Below are 16,190 nucleotides of genomic sequence, written 5' to 3'. Positions count from 1 at the left end.
CAAAGATTGGCAGAGTCGTTAATGATCGATGTCAAGAAGCAAAATTTTCAGATGACAAAGATTGGCAGAGTCGTTAATGATCGATGTCAAGAAGTGCTCCTTCAAGATGACTTGAGCAGACTTCAAAGATGGTCAGAAAAGTGATAGCTATGTTTTAATGATGCTAAATGCAAGGTCTTACACTTGGGGAATAGTAGCAACACACAAATAAATTATACACTTGGTGGGATTGAATTAAAAACAGTGGAGGAAGGAGTTACAATATGGACAAACATATATGAAGTTTTCTGAAAATTGTAAAACAGGCAGACAAGAAAGCCCATAGTGTCCCATCGATGATTTACTGAATCTGTAAAGATAGGAAAGTCATAATCCCACTGTATAAGGCAATTGAAACACCACATTTGGAATACAGTGTTCAAGTATGGAGACTTCATCTGAAAAAAAGACATTGATCTTCTTGAAAGGGTCCAAAGATAGGCAGCTAGAATGGTGAGATCAGCAGGGTAACCGTTGTTGTTATTTGGTTTGTAGGAGCATTAGCAACTAAGGCCATATTGCTCTGTGGATATGCAGTGATCATTCCCTGACCTTCCCACATCCTCCATATTTGGTGGTCACGGGCTCAAACCCCGGTCTAATCAAGAAGCGTGTGCTATGCACTGCTGCTCCTGCCCACCTGACTATGGAGGTGCTGGCAGGATAACCATATGAGGAAAGACTCCAATTATGTGAGCTACAGAGCTTGTCAAAAGGGCACCTCAGAGGTGACCTGATTGAGGTATATAAAGCTCTGTGAAGGATTAGTAAAATGAGTGAAGGTGGAATTCTCAATGTTATAAAGAATTCCAGAACTAAGGGTCATATATTCAAATTACAGGGGTTGAGGTTTAGATTAGATTGTAGGAAATTTTCTTTTAGCCAACGAGTCATTGACTGCTGGAATAAGCTGCCCTCGCAACTTATTTCAGCAATTAGGTAGTTAAGGCTGACAGTTTGAATAAATTGCAAGTCAACTGGATAGTTACCGGTGTAAGGAAGGAAGCATATAAATTGTATTTTCTTATCTACTTTTTTTTTTTTTTTTTTTTTTGCCAGTGTAGCCAAAGCCTATGGCTTCTTTGCACTATATGACAAATACTATTATCATGGATACCAAGGATTGCCTAATAACAATTTATTTGATGACATTCTGTTAATTTAATTAAATCAAATTATGGTTACAGAGAGTAAGAGGTTAGCACATGTGGAGTAGCACAGCTTTGGAACTACAATATATGTAAAAAAAAACCCTTTCATTTATGGAATATTCCATTTCTTTTGCAAAATAGAATTACTGAGAACACTCTCCCCATTCATAGAATTTGGCACTGGTTGACTTCTTGTTCTGAATGAAGACAAAAGGGAATTAATATCTTCCAAAAATATGACCACGAGATTGCTACGGTGAGGAAGGACCTGACAAGGTGATGATACACTGTGGCCTACACCTCCTATAATTACATGCCACATACCTGTGTTTTTCCCTCCACTGTCTGGGACTCTCCAAGTATCTTGCCAGGAAGTTGTGTTAACTATCAACATTTCATGAGCTCCTTGCATATTTCAGCACACATTAAGTTCCCACCACCCCACTATTTATACAGATCACGTAGTCTGGGTGCACAACATTTGCATACAGTCAAAGCTCTTTATAGTGTTTGTTTGTTATTTGGTTTTTAGGAGCATTAGCAACTAAGGCCATATTGCTCCAGGAATATGAGGTGGTTATTCCCTTGACCTTTCCGCATCCTCCGCATTTGGTGGTGACGGGCTCAAACCCCGGTCTAATCAAGAAGCGTGCACTAAGCACTACTGCTCCTTCCCACCTGGCTATGGAGGCACCTCTTTATAGTGACACTTTTTAATGTCCCAACACATTATAATGTCCTATGTAGTTGGTCCTGGCCAATTTCTCATTAACCTAATGATATTTTACATTCAGTATAACAACCTTGAAAATAAAAGGATTTCTCTATAAGGACCATAAATTTCTACCTCAATCAGAATTTTTATTTTTTATTACAATATTTGCATTTAAAAATGACAGCATAGGTCAAATATATTGAGTAATTGCAGCCTGACCATGAGAAATAATTTTTTAAGATTCCTCACACTGTTTTCTGGCAGTATGGTAATCAAATGAACATCGGCTAGAAGTCAGCTATAGTGTATGTTTATTGGTATGGCTCAAAGAAAGCAGATAGCTTTGCCAATCACAGAAAATTAAGATTTTGCAAGCTGTATATAATGGTGTGCATTCTAAGACTGACATCGTCAAACAGTTCTCATTCATAAGCTCTGTTCACTACTTTGAAAGATCGGAAAAAGATTGAAAGTTTAGAGAAATCTGCTGCTGCACTGGGTAAAATTCAAGAACGAAAGGCAAAGTATCCAGATCTTGAAGAGGTAATTTTGGAATGGCTGATGATGATGCATGCAAAAAAAAGTTCACGTAGATGGTAACCTTTTAAAAGTTAAGGCTGAATCGTTTGCGCATCGAATGGATATTGAAGAATTTAAAAGTTCAGATGGATGGTTCCAGAAATTTAAGACTCGTTGTAGCCTATCTTTTAAAAAAGTGTGTGGTGAAAGTGCAGCCATGGACAGTAATGCTAGAAAGGAATGGAAGGAAAATCATGTAAAAAAATGTTTTGCTGACATACAACCACAATGCTGATGAAATTGCTACTGGATAAACCACTAACATTTAAAGGCAATAAATGCAGTGGTGGAAGTAAAGGTAAAACAATGGATTACCGTTCTCCTAGCAGTAAATACGACTGGCACAGAGAAGCTTCCTCCTTTAATCATTGGGAAAGCCCAGAAGCCTCGATGCTTTCAAGGTTTGAAGACATTACCATATATCGACAAACCAAAAAAGTTTATGGATGAAATCATAAATCTACGAAGAATGGATCAGACACTTAGATTGCAGAATGAGTGAGAAGAGAAAAATTTTGCTTTGTGGATAACTGCACTCCTCATTGTCAAGTAAATGACTTATGTGCAATCACTATCGAGTACTACCACCAAATGTGACGTCAGTTCTTCAGCTACTTGATCAAGGTGTAACCAGTTTTAAGGAAAACTACGAAAGAATGCTATTAAATAAAATTGTGCTATGTCTTGAAAGCAAAAAGAAATGAGAAATCGACATCCTGCAGGCAGTGTATTTGTGTTTAAGCATGGAATGAAGTTAATAACTGAACTGCTTCAGACATGTAGGATTTACCACCTTGAATGATGCAAAGTGTGAAGTTTCAAATACTTCTTCCTCTATTAATTTAATACTGTAGTACATATTATAAATAAGATTATACTACACTGTATTAATAGAATTACATTAAATATTCAAGCTTTTACTTGTTTTGTTGGGGATTTTATAAATGATCGATAGAATTTCCTTCTAATATAATGGCTGTTTTTTCTCATTTTTTCTCATTCCCTTGGAGTGTCATTATATAGAGCTTCAACTTTGTTTGCTATAGTGAATCACAAGGACTGGATATCTGAACACAAGGGAACTAAATAGATAAAATTCCCTCATTCTTAGCTTGGTGGCTACCACATTTTTACTTTGGGTCTCAATGTTAATCATAACAAGAGGCTATGGTGGCTATTATTTTGCACAATGATGACTGCTGGTACAATGCTTCAGACATGTATTTCCTATTCAACCTCAGACCACAAATGTCCTCTACCTCCTTCCATTTCCACCTATCCTTTCTTGCCTTTTCTACTGTTGATTACAATGTGCTAGTCTGCTGTTTACTGTCACATATTGGAATAGGTGCATTCCTGCCATTTTATGACCATTCATTCATGAGCTACTTAGTAACCAAATGGGTATACAAAGGGTACTAGGAAAGTTTTGCAATACAGCTTTGTTTATTTAATTTTTTCAAAGTAATTTCCTCTACATTCAATACACCTCTCCATCCTCCGAAACCAATCTTTAAACCAGTTCTGCCAAGTTTCACTAGGGAGTAAAGCACACTCGTTGTCCCAAGCCCGTAGAAGGTCCTCATCACTGGAAAACCGCCTCCCTTTTAGCTTCATTTTCACATGCGGGAACAGTGCAAAGTCACAGGGAGCAAGGTCTGAACTGTAGGGAGGGTGCTCCAGAAGTTTCAGTCCTGTCGTGGTCAAATATTCGGTGCAGGCTTTGGCGCGGTGAGCTGCAGCATTATCGTGATGGAGGTACCAGGTGTCCATTCTTGACTTTGGCCGCAGGTTCTTCATAGATCCAATGACTTTAGGCAGGCATTGTTCAGTATACCACTTAGCTGTGACTGTCTTCTGCGTGTCCAAAACGACACGTTCCACAATTCCACTCGATTTGAAAAATACAGCTATCATTTTCTTCTTTACAGATCGGGATTTTCTGACAATTACGGGTGTGTCGTCATCATCAAAGACCCAAACTTTGTTTTGAGCCTTGGTCGGCAGATCGTAATAGTACATCCAAGTCTCGTCACCTGTCACGATGTTGTTCACATACCGAGATTGTCCCTTATCAAACTTTTTTAACATCTCCCGGCACCAAGTCACACGTCGTGTCATCTGCTCTTCAGTCAGTTGATGCGGCACCCAGAGAGAACAAAATTTCTTCACGTGCAAATGATCTTGCAGAATCGAACGAATTGCTGGTGCATTTAGGCCCAAAGTATCCTCTATCTGTTGGTAGGTCACTCGCCTGTTTTGGTCAAGCATTTTCCTCACAGCAGTAATGTTTTCCTCCGTAACTGACGTTCGTGGCCTTCCCGGCCTCTCAGAATCCTCCAGAGTGAAATTTCCCCTTTGGAATTCTCTATACCACCTGAATATCGTTGTACGATGTGGACAATCATCATCTAGTGCAAGAGTCATTTCTTCTAAGCACTGGTCTATGGTTAAACCACGCACGAAATTATACCGCAAAACTGTCCTTATCTCATTTCGTGACCACGATGCCATCGCAAACACTTTACACTCTCACTACTAATGAATAACTGAGCCCATCGACTTGGCGCGGCGGCTACTATGCACGTATGAACATGTCTCAACATGCAGCAACAAGCAGCTTCCTGTGATTCATTGTTGCGTCATATTGCAAAACTTTCCTAGTACCCTTTGTATAACCTCTTCCACACAACTCTTCAGTTGTATCCACACAACTGAAGAGTTGTGTGAATACATCTTATCACATTTTATATATAATTTCTATTTTTGCATTTAACTATTAAAATTTGTTTTGCTTGTTCTGTGCCAAGAATTTATTATAATATGTTATTATTATACAAGTGGTGCAACAGTTCCATTCCCATACATCGTGTCTCCTAATTTGATCAGGTCATGGCAACATGATAACAGACATAAAAGCTCAGATTTGCTTTAATGGAGACTTCAAATGAGTCATTTTCTTTGTGGACACAATAATTACTTAATTCTCTATGCCATGACAATATCGTTTATTGTTAAGCAATACATTGTAGCACCCGTAACAATCTTGAACAAGGCTGCAGTAAAGGTGCTGTAATGCACTGCTGAATAATACATGATTTTATTATGGTGTAAAGAATGTAAGAAATTAGCATCAATCTCACTAACCTGAATACGAAACGAAACATCTTCATTAATAAAAAAAATTAAGTATTAAATGGAGAATCAGCTGCAGAAGAAAGTTCAGCAGTTTGATAATTTATGTAAAATTATGAACTGTGGCAGCAAATAAAATTTTATAAATTTGCACATTCACCAAAACAACACAGAACAAGAGGAGAATAAGTTTAAGCTACCATGCAATATCCTTTTTTAATTGTATTATACAAATAAGTGGTTTCAGCAACCTTTTAGGTTTGGAGGTACTGTGGAGAAGTAGAGGGGGAACCCTACTCACCCATCCACCCTTTCTTTCCTTCCACATCCCTAATTCCAAAAATCTACTGCCATCCTGAATGCCTGTAACTTACTGAAGTGGCAAAAAAGAGAAAAAAAAAAAAAAGAAAAATGCAACAGATGGCTAAACAGAAGGGGTATGCTCTTAAAACATTTGTATCATATTAATGTTCTACAGTAACAGAAGGTCTGTTATGTAGTCTGAAGCATCACTAATCAGATGTCTACTATCATCTGAAATTAATTACATGAATGGCAATATCCAAATCTCATAATAGTAACACTTTCATACTACTGACATAAACGATCTAATTAAATACATTAGCGACTTATCATAAAAAAAAAAAAAAAAAAACAGGATACTTACATCTTTTGTATGAGCAGATATGTAGTTGGCTGTTTCTGAATCATCTGCACATTTTGTGAGCCACTTTTTAATTGTTTCACAGTCTGTAGGTGCATGATAATCAGTACCACATTTAAAACTAAGGGGAAAAAAAGGCTAATCTGATACAAACATTCTATAAGGATGTCAAAATAAAATCACATCTCAATTACAAAAAGGATCAAGCATCACAGTGGGCAAATTATCTTATTCTAAAAATTATCTTTATATTACCACACACACACACACACAATTTGAAAGTTGTGATCATCCCTAATTTCATACAACTGTCACTTCCTGTCCACACCAACAAATAATCATTCTTTTACATTTATATGTAAAAGAGAATCTTCCTCCATGGCAATCACTGGTAATGGAACACAGGAGGGCAAACTTTAAATCAAGGCAAAAAAAATAAAATAAATCTTATCTCAACGAATAAATTCCCATTTATTATCTGGACAGCCAAGGTCAGCCTGGAAAAGAAATCTTTACCTATTTATTCGATATATTTTTTTTTTTTTTTTTATAAATTATGTGACCAGAAATGGTATTTGCTACATACTTAGCCAGTAATGGGAATAGAAAGAAAGAGGGAGAATTTTAGAATTTTTGATGAATTTCATATTACACTTGCATTGACTTGCCAGTGCAATTTACACCATTCATACTTTTCCCAATGCCGAAAAATGCCTGTCTGGTTCCAGTTCGAACTTTTCAGGTAAGCTGTTCATATGGACATTGACTGGCAGCCCTCATCAATCTAATTGTCTTCTCTGAACCCTTTCTAGATGATGGCTTTCTTCAAGTGTGGCCCACCTGAAGGAAGTGGTTTCCCCACTTCTGTAGGTCCTGTATATTAGGGGAAAAAAACCATGCATCTTCCTAGCTCCCTTTTGTACCTGTGGGAAAATTACATGTCTGATTGAATCATTAATCCTGTCTTTTTTTTTGTCCTGGACTACTTTAACTCCCCGCCCAGCTTTTAAGTAACTCCGAAATTTTTGTTCCCAAGGTACAAAACCTTATATTTATAAGTATTAAACTTCAGTTGCCATTTTTCAGACCATATGCAACTGATCTAAGATATTTTGAAACAAAATGGCCTGGTTCCAGTTGTTAACCACCCTTCCTACCTTTTTTTTTTTTTTTTTTTTTTTAATCATAAGCAAACTTTGAGAACTTCCCTTGCTATTCCTCATCAATGATATTACAGAAAATTAACAGAAGTGGCCCCAAAACTGATCCCTGAGAGACTCCACTTGCAATACTAGTCCACATTGAGGTATGTTCATTTATGACTACTCACTGTTTCCTCTCTTTTAGCTAGCCCTTGATCTAACAAAGGATTTTGCCATTAACCGCAGTCTGTTCCAGTTTATATAACAGCCTTTCATGGGGAACCATTTCAAATGCTTTAACTAATTATTTACCTTTATCAAGGTAAATAATGTCAGTTAGAATACATCTCACCTAATTTACAGTAGTCTAGATTACCTGTCAGTGATTGTTCATGGCTGAAATGGTCTTTCAACTGTAAAGATCATTGCAATTCAACTCAACTGCCACTTCTCTGGGCTTTCTATGACTTTTCAAATTAAATCAAGTAAGAGGCTTATCTGATTCATATACAAAAAGAATTCTTTGTCTCCACGTTTAGCTCTTTTCTAGTGATTTTTCACATTCAATTTTCACCCATCAGTGGTTTTGTTACATATACAGTTATAATACTCATATACACTGAAAAGACAGAATTCATGGGATAACTGGTTCCTGGACAATGTGACGCTGTCACCCATCTCACTAGTGGATGAACCCACCGCTTCACAGGTATATAGGTACACTGCATCACTGTATTCGTGTAGATGGTAATTAAATGTCAGTATGAATAAACATTGTGAGTTAACCGACTTTGAAAGAGGAATGATAGTGGGTGTTCGACGCACGGGTCACTCTATCGGCGGAGGTGGTACAGAAATTGCACTATTCCCATTCAACAATATCAAGAGTGTATTGTGAATACGCCATTTCTGGAATAACATCTCATTGTGGAATGCTGTGGGTGAGAAAGGTGGTGGATGAACATGGCCATCAATGTCTGTCTCACATTGTTTCAGCCAATTGGAGAACGATAGTGGCACAAATCACTGCCGACTTCAACGAGGGAGGTGCCAGAAACATCTCCACCAGGCGATCATTAGCCACAATAGGTTATGGAAGCTGCCGATCCAACAGAGTCTCATTACTAACACCATGACACAGGACTCTACGCCTCAACTGGGTGAAAGAAGCATTGGTGCTGGACCTTGGATGATTGGAGACAGGTCTTCTGGTCTGATGAGTCCTTTTCCAGTTATTTTGAGTGGGCAGGAGGATGCATAACGGGCAGAACCCGCACGAAGCTATGCACTCGCCGTGTCAACAAGGAACTGTTCAAGCAGGTGGACAGTCGGTGATGGTCTTGGGAGTTTTCAACTGTACATGTTGGGACTGCTGGTACATCTAGACGCATTTCTGAATGGTCCAGATCATGTGTCCACCCTTGTAGACCATCTGAATCCCTTCATGGTCATTGTGCACCAACAGAGCTGTGGTAACTAGAACATGGTTCGAAGAGCATTCTGCAGATTTTACCACCATGGAATGGTCTCGCCGTTCACTGAACATGAACCTCGTGGAGCACCTTTGGGATGCTGTGGAAAGGTCTGTTCAAGCTTTGGATCCTCCACCCAGGAATTAGCATTAGCATTAGCAGAGGCATATGATGCAAGAAAGCAAGCTTATTCAGCATCAGCCAAAAAAAAAAAAAAAAAAAAACCCACTCCCATTTCACCCCTCCGTTCGTTCGAAATACCTGTCCAGTTGAGCTTTAAATTTGTTTAGGCTATCAACTTCAACAACAAGTGATGGAAGTCGGTTCCACCAACCAACCACCCGCTGGCCAAAGGCAAATTTCCGCACATCTATCCGACATCCGTCCTTCCTCAATTTGAATTTATGCCCTCTGAGGTGATTATTCTGAGAAAGATGAAGAATCCCATTGGCATTGAGCATGCTCAAACCATTCAAAGCCTTATACACCTCTATCAGATCACCTCGCCGGTGCCTAGTCTCCAAACTCTGTAATTTGCAAAACTTAAGCCTTTCTTCGTAAGAGCAACCCTTTGTTCCATTTACTAATCTTGTTGCCCTTCTCTGTACCCGTTCCAGCAGCTCTACATCCTTCTTGAAATGAGGCCTCCAGACCTGTATACAGTACTCAAGATGTGGCCTTACCATTGCCTTATACAAGGGAATAATCACCTCCTTATCCCTGCTAGAAATATTCCTGTATATCATTGACAAGACAACATGAGCTACTCTTGCAGCTCGTCTGCACTGCTCAGAGAACTTCATATCTGCCTGCACAATTACCCCCAGGTCCTTTTCATTCTCCACCACTGTCAGTGTAGTACCGCAGAGTTGATACGTTGCTCTGGGGTTACTGTTTCCCATATGCAGCACTTTACATTTGTCGATGTTAAACCTCATTTGCCACCTCTCAGCCCATCTGTTCAACCTTTCCAGATCCTGTTGCAGCAGCATAGCGTCAGTATTGTCCTTAACGACCCTGCCAACCTTTGTATCATCTGCAAACTTGGACATTAAACTTGATATCCCATCATCAATATCATTCATAAACACCGAAAACAACAACGGACCCAACACTGAACCTTGAGGAACTCCACTAATAACATTAGTCCACGTTGAGCAGTGTCCATTGATTACCACTCTCTGTCTTCTGCCACTCAACCATCCCCTTATCCATAGCAGCAATTTGCCTCCAATGCCACACTGCTCCAATTTGTGCAGCAGTCTTCCATGTGCAACAGTATCAAAAGCCTTTCTAAGATCCAAATATATAATATCAAAGTTATTCCCTGCATCCAGTTCTTTTGTGACTACATCATAGTATCCAATCAAATTGGTCAGGCAAGACCTGCCCTTAACAAAACCATGCTGCGTCTGAGCTATAACTGAATTCTTGTCTAGATGATCCTGCAGTGCTTCTTTAACCAGTGCCTCCATTAATTTACCTGGAACAGAAGTTAAACTAACAGGTCTATAATTACTTGTGTCAGCCTTTGATCCTCCTTTGTGAATTGGGGTTACATTTGCACATCTCCAGTCTATGGGTACCTCCCCTGAGTCCAAAGAAGCTCTCATAATTATGGCTAGGGGTTTGCATACTTCCTTTGCTGCCTCCTTTAATATAACTGGATAGATCCCATCCACCCCAGGTGCCTTTTTTATGTTTATCCTCAACAATCTCTCCTCCACTTTCCTCTCAGTTATTACAAAATCATCCAGCTCACTGCCAATGTTTACTTTACCTACATCATTCTCCTTCCTGAATAACTCCTCATGCGTGAATGTAGATGCAAAATACTCGTTTAGATTGTTAGCCACCTGAGCAGGATCCTCAACTGTTGAACCATCAATATCCAGTGGACCAATCTGATTCATCCCTTTCCTTTTCGAGTTCAAGTATGTAAAGAACTCTTTTCTGTTTTTCTTTGCATCCTTTGCCAAGGATTTTTCATAGTCTGCCTTTGCCTGCCTAATCTCCTTTGTGACTTGGTTACAGACCAACTTATATCTATCATAGGCTTCCATGTCACCCATTAATTTGTATGTATCCCATGCATTTTTCTTCTCTGCCACATGTCTCATTAGTTCATCTGACAACCATTTAGGCCTAAACCTTGAACAATATTTCTTAGTTGGTATGTAAAGCCTGGTAGCCTCCAAGATTAGTTCCTTGAATGCTTCCCATTTTGAGTTTGCTGTTGGTAACGACATCAGTTGGTCCCACTGTATAGAATTTAAAAACTGTCTCAGACCATCATAGTCGCCTTTACGAAAACAAAAACCCTTCCCTTTACCTCTGATGGTAGTTACCTCCTTGAGTAAATCCCACTTCAACACACTGTGATCACTGCCACCTAGTGGTTCATTTATCTGCAGGTTCTTAATGCATGAAGAATCACTACTGATAATCCGATCAAGAGTATTGCTCCCTCTTGTTGCCTCACGAACATGCTGATGTAGAAAACAATCATCCAATAAATCCACAAAAGCCTTGCTAGTGTTTGAGTGACCAACCCACAAATTCCAGTCAATATCTGGGAAATTAAAGTCCCCCATTATAAGACTCTCTGATTTACTGGCCCACTCTATTTCCCTGTACAATATCTTATTATACTCATCAGAGTCATTAGGCCTATAGCACACTCCTACTCTCAATTTTGATTTCCCTATGCTTATGTCACACCAAACTGACTCGACACTGCCCTGTCCATCGATGTCGACTGGCTTCACTTCCTTGGACTTTATGTGTTTCTTAATTAATAGCATAACCCCTCCTCCCCTCCTGTCCTGTCTATCCTTTCTATACACATTGTATTCCCCAAATTCCAGTTCCGCATTACTTATATCTGTGTGACACCACGTCTCTGATATCCCAACAATATCTGCCTTTGATGTTTTGAGCAATACCTCAAATTCATCAAATTTATTTACCAAACTCCTAGCATTGGTGTACACGCAGGTATACATGCACCTGTTTCTATTCTTAGCTACCCTAACACAACCCATGTGTTTACTTGTACCGCAATGACTACCAGCAGTCTCTGAAATATCCTGCATCTTGTTTTTCAGACTTCTGCTCATTTCAACAGAAGCAGTGCAAGAATCACTTCCACCTCTGCCACTGGCTACTGTTAATCTATTAGTCCTTGTATCCCCCCCAACTAGCAGTTTTCCGACCCACCTAACACTGCCTCGACAGCATCAGCAAAAATTCTTGCACCCTTTCTATTTAAGTGTATCCCATCCCTGTAGAAGCAATCTCTCCTGTTAACAAGTACAGTCCAGGCTGAAAAAAATTCTACCCCTTGAGCCTTGCACAATCCCTGGGATGCTGTGGAAAGGTCTGTTCAAGCTTTGGATCCTCCACCCAGGAATGTGATGGAAATACCGGTGGAATGCTTTCATAACTAGTGGCCCCAATGAGTTGCTGTGTGACTGCTCTTATACGGGCGAAAGGTGGGGCTACTCATTACTAGGTAGGTATACCATGATTTCTGTCCGCCCAGTGTAATTCAATATTACACACAAGAGGCTGCAACTCTTAACTTCTGTCCTGGAATAAGCAGATTGGTAACTTCCAGGGTAAATCTCTTGAATATACGCTATTCGTATCCAGCAGCTTATCTCTGTCTCTCCAGTTAATAGAAGCCAGGAAATACTTTAATGTTAGTCTCTCCCCTTCACTTTAGCTACAGAAAATCTCTTTGGACACTACCCATTTTATGACATTGTAGTCATCATTACCCATTATTGGTTCCTGCATTGTCAAATTACAGTATGAATTACAGTGGATACAGTATGAATCCTCGGTAAGAACCACATCAAGGATATTATAGCCCCTTGTACTTTCTCCAACATGCTTGAATTTCTAAGTAATCTAGATTGCTCACCCATGATTTCCAATCTATAAGGGATAGATTGAAGTCACCCATAATGAGGCAATCACACTTTGGCAAGTGTAACTTGTCCAATCAAGTTGCCTATACAGATTTTTGTCCTACTCCTTAGAATCATTTGGTCTGTAACATACCCTGACTATCAACTTCCCTCTACCACATGTAATCTTGCACCATAAAAACTCAATGTCCATCTAAACTTGATCTGACTCTGGATACAGTCTGACTGCTTTTAGAGTAATAAGCATGACCACCCCTTCCTCCAACTCTCCCCTCTCCCTCTTGAATACTTTGTATTCCACATAATTAAATTCTTCATCCCCTATCTCTGGATGGCACTATGTCTCTGTTAGTCCCATTATATTTGCATTGATTAATTTAATCAAAAGTTCAAAATTCATTTTATGACTTTTATATCATATCATTTAAATTTATATAATTTTATTATCTATATAATTTTATATATTTTATATTCAGATTCATTTTATAACAAGCCTGGCATTAGCAGAGGTATATGATGCAAGAAAGTAAGCTTATACAGCATCAGCCAAAAAAAAAAAACACGTATCTTTTGGCCTTTTACAACCCTAATGCCCCTTACAGATGCTTAAACACAAAATCCTAGTTTTTGATTTTTTAACTTATTTCAGTCTTTCTGTGTGCAGGGTAATTACAGGTCGCATACAAATACTTACAGGGAAGGTGCAAGTGCAATTTTTACCTATATCATTATCCTGCATCATTCCAATGGCTCTCCTAATCCACCCCCCCTCCCCACACACAATTAGGTTTCCTGAACCCTTCCTCAATGACTGTAATAAAACCCTTACATTATTTTCATCTTTGATTAAATGATTTTCATCTTTACAAAACAAATTTCTACTAACTAAGGTAGGCCGTGCTGAGAAAAAATTTCCCCCATAAAGGTTTCACTGTAACTGAAGTCTAGATTAATCTGCAGGCTTTCATCATATATACTCTCGTATTGTGTCTGGCTAGAATTGCAGACACAAGAACATTTTGTCCCTTGTCACAACATTTTTTTCAGTATGACTATATTTCTTAACCAAATTATCAGTTTGCTTATGCTTTAAATGTTAAGTACCCACTTGGCTCATCATACACCTTGATTTGGAAGAACATTGCTTGGTATAGACTCAAACACTTGGATCCCCAATTCCAATTTCCTCTAGAGCAGGAGTGGCCAACTTAATCTGTGATGTGATCTACTTTTTTCCTTCAAAATGTGTCGCGATCTACCACCTCAAAAATTTCATTGCACAAGGTGCAAACATCGAGGGAGGCCTGTATATTTAAAATTCGTCATGATCGACCGAAATTAAATCCGCGATCGACTCGTTAGCCACCCCTGCTCTAGAGAATCTATTCACATTTTCAGATATGCAATTACATCGAACAGTATATCAAGTTGTAATTTTAGGTCATCCTACATAGGAAAAAGGATAACTATCGGTTAGAGAAAGGTGTGTGCCAGCAAGTACAAAGAAAAAGGCTGTATCTCATAGGTGAATTATCAATGACAAATTCCTCTGTCGGTCATGACATCTTGTGACATGTTATTATGCAGGATAGCAAGGCTTGTCCAACAACAATTTATTGGATGATATTCTGTTAATTAAATGGAATTATGGTTAATGGAGTAACAGGTTGGCAGACATGGTAGTAGCACAACTTTGGAACTGCAACAAAAAAAAAAAAAAAAAAACTTGTTTCACTTATTGACTATTCCATGGCATACCCTTTAAATTACACTTGTGTACTTAATTCCGATCCCTTACAAAATATATGTAAATTTCACTTAGGTAAAGGGAAAATGCAGCCATTATCAATCCGCTGCAGGATGGAAGCCTCCCCAACAATTCATGTTGAAGGAAATGGACCATAATCTGCCATGCTGGTCCAGTGTGGGTTGGCAGATCAACCATATTTAGCACTCAGGGGCTTGAACCCCAGTCTACAAAAAAAAAAAAAAAAAAAAAAAAAAAACTTGAGCGCAGTAGCACATGCTCTTTGAAAAACACACTCAAAGAGCACGTACTACTGCACTCCTGCTCTTGACCACTCAACTTATAACAGTTACACCTTCATTTTTTAAATAATGATCATATTAATATCAATTTAACAATTACTTTTAGTTAACTGTTAAACTGTAAGACTTAAACAAGACTAATACCAAATACACTTATTAAAAATTAAATATGGAGAAATAATCTCTTATATTAAGATTAAATTTTTAAATGTCTTGATTCCAAACTTCTCTTCTCAGTTCACTGCACGAAGGGATCAATCTATCATTGTAATAACATTTTGCAACCTCACTTTCATTCATAATCTGAACATGACATGGAAACATTTCACCATCTATATTTCTTACCTGTCTCTAAAGTACAGGTAACCCTCATATAACACGGTAGTTTGGTTCCTGTCTCGTGTAGTGAGAAACCGTGTTATTAGCATTAGTAGAGGCATATGATGCAAGAAAGCAAGCTTATGCAGCATCAGCCAAATAAAAAAAAAAAAAAAAAAAACACTTCCATTTCACCCCTCCGTTCATTCGAAATACCTGTCAGGCTGAGCCTTAAATTTATTTAGGCTATCAACTTCCACAACAAGGGATGGAAGTCTGTTCCACCAACCAACTACCTGCTGGCTAAAGGCAAATTTCCGCACATCTATCCTATATCTGTCTTTCCTCAATTTGAATTTATGCCCTCTCAGGTGATTATTCTGAGCAAGAGGCAGTATCCCATCAGCTTTGAGCATGCTCAAACCATTCAAGGCTTTGTACACCTCTATCAGATCACCTCGCCGGTGCCTAGTCTCCAGACACTGTAATTTGCAAAACTTAAGCCTTTCTTCATAAGAGCAACCCTTTGTTTCATTCACTAATCTTGTTGCCCTTCTCTGTACTCGTTCCAGCAGCTCTACATCCTTCTTGAAATGAGGCCTCCAGACCTGTATACAGTACTCAAGGTGTGGCCTGACCATTGCCTTATACAAGGGAATAATCACCTTCTTATCCCTGCTAGAAAAATTCCTGTATATCATTGACAAGACACCATACGGGACTAAGAACCAGATCAAAAAGAGAGGGGGGGAGGGTTACATTCCAAAAGCTAACAAAAATACACCATTCCAGATTTCGTGTATTTCCACTCTCTTTAAAAAATCATAATCTGGGTTCGTGTTCTTTTGCTTAATATATCTTTGTAAATTTCAAACGGAACTAAGATTTCTGAAGCTCCCTTTTGAACTTTGGGCTCTTTTCAGTCAAAGAATCTGCAGCCCATACAATCCACACTAAGATTCTAATTGCTTGGCTAACTTTATGTATGCTT

General features: G+C 38.7%; 1 protein-coding gene across 1 annotated transcript in view; it reads right to left on the bottom strand.

Annotated features, from left to right (window-relative positions):
• Window positions 1-16,190, bottom strand: part of ari-2 (E3 ubiquitin-protein ligase ari-2) — a 301,405-nt gene that overhangs the window by 118,468 nt on the left and 166,747 nt on the right. Inside the window, exon 7 of the mRNA XM_090388043.1 lies at window positions 6,287-6,404. Within this exon, the coding sequence (XP_090244169.1) occupies window positions 6,287-6,404 (118 nt within the window). The remainder of the gene's footprint in view (window positions 1-6,286; window positions 6,405-16,190) is intronic.

Source organism: Mastigoproctus giganteus, chromosome 13 (genome assembly GCF_048544385.1).
Source record: "Mastigoproctus giganteus isolate SK-2022 chromosome 13, ASM4854438v1, whole genome shotgun sequence".
In the NCBI taxonomy this organism is placed as follows: domain Eukaryota; kingdom Metazoa; phylum Arthropoda; class Arachnida; order Uropygi; family Thelyphonidae; genus Mastigoproctus; species Mastigoproctus giganteus.
This window is presented reverse-complemented; position numbering and strand designations above follow the sequence as displayed.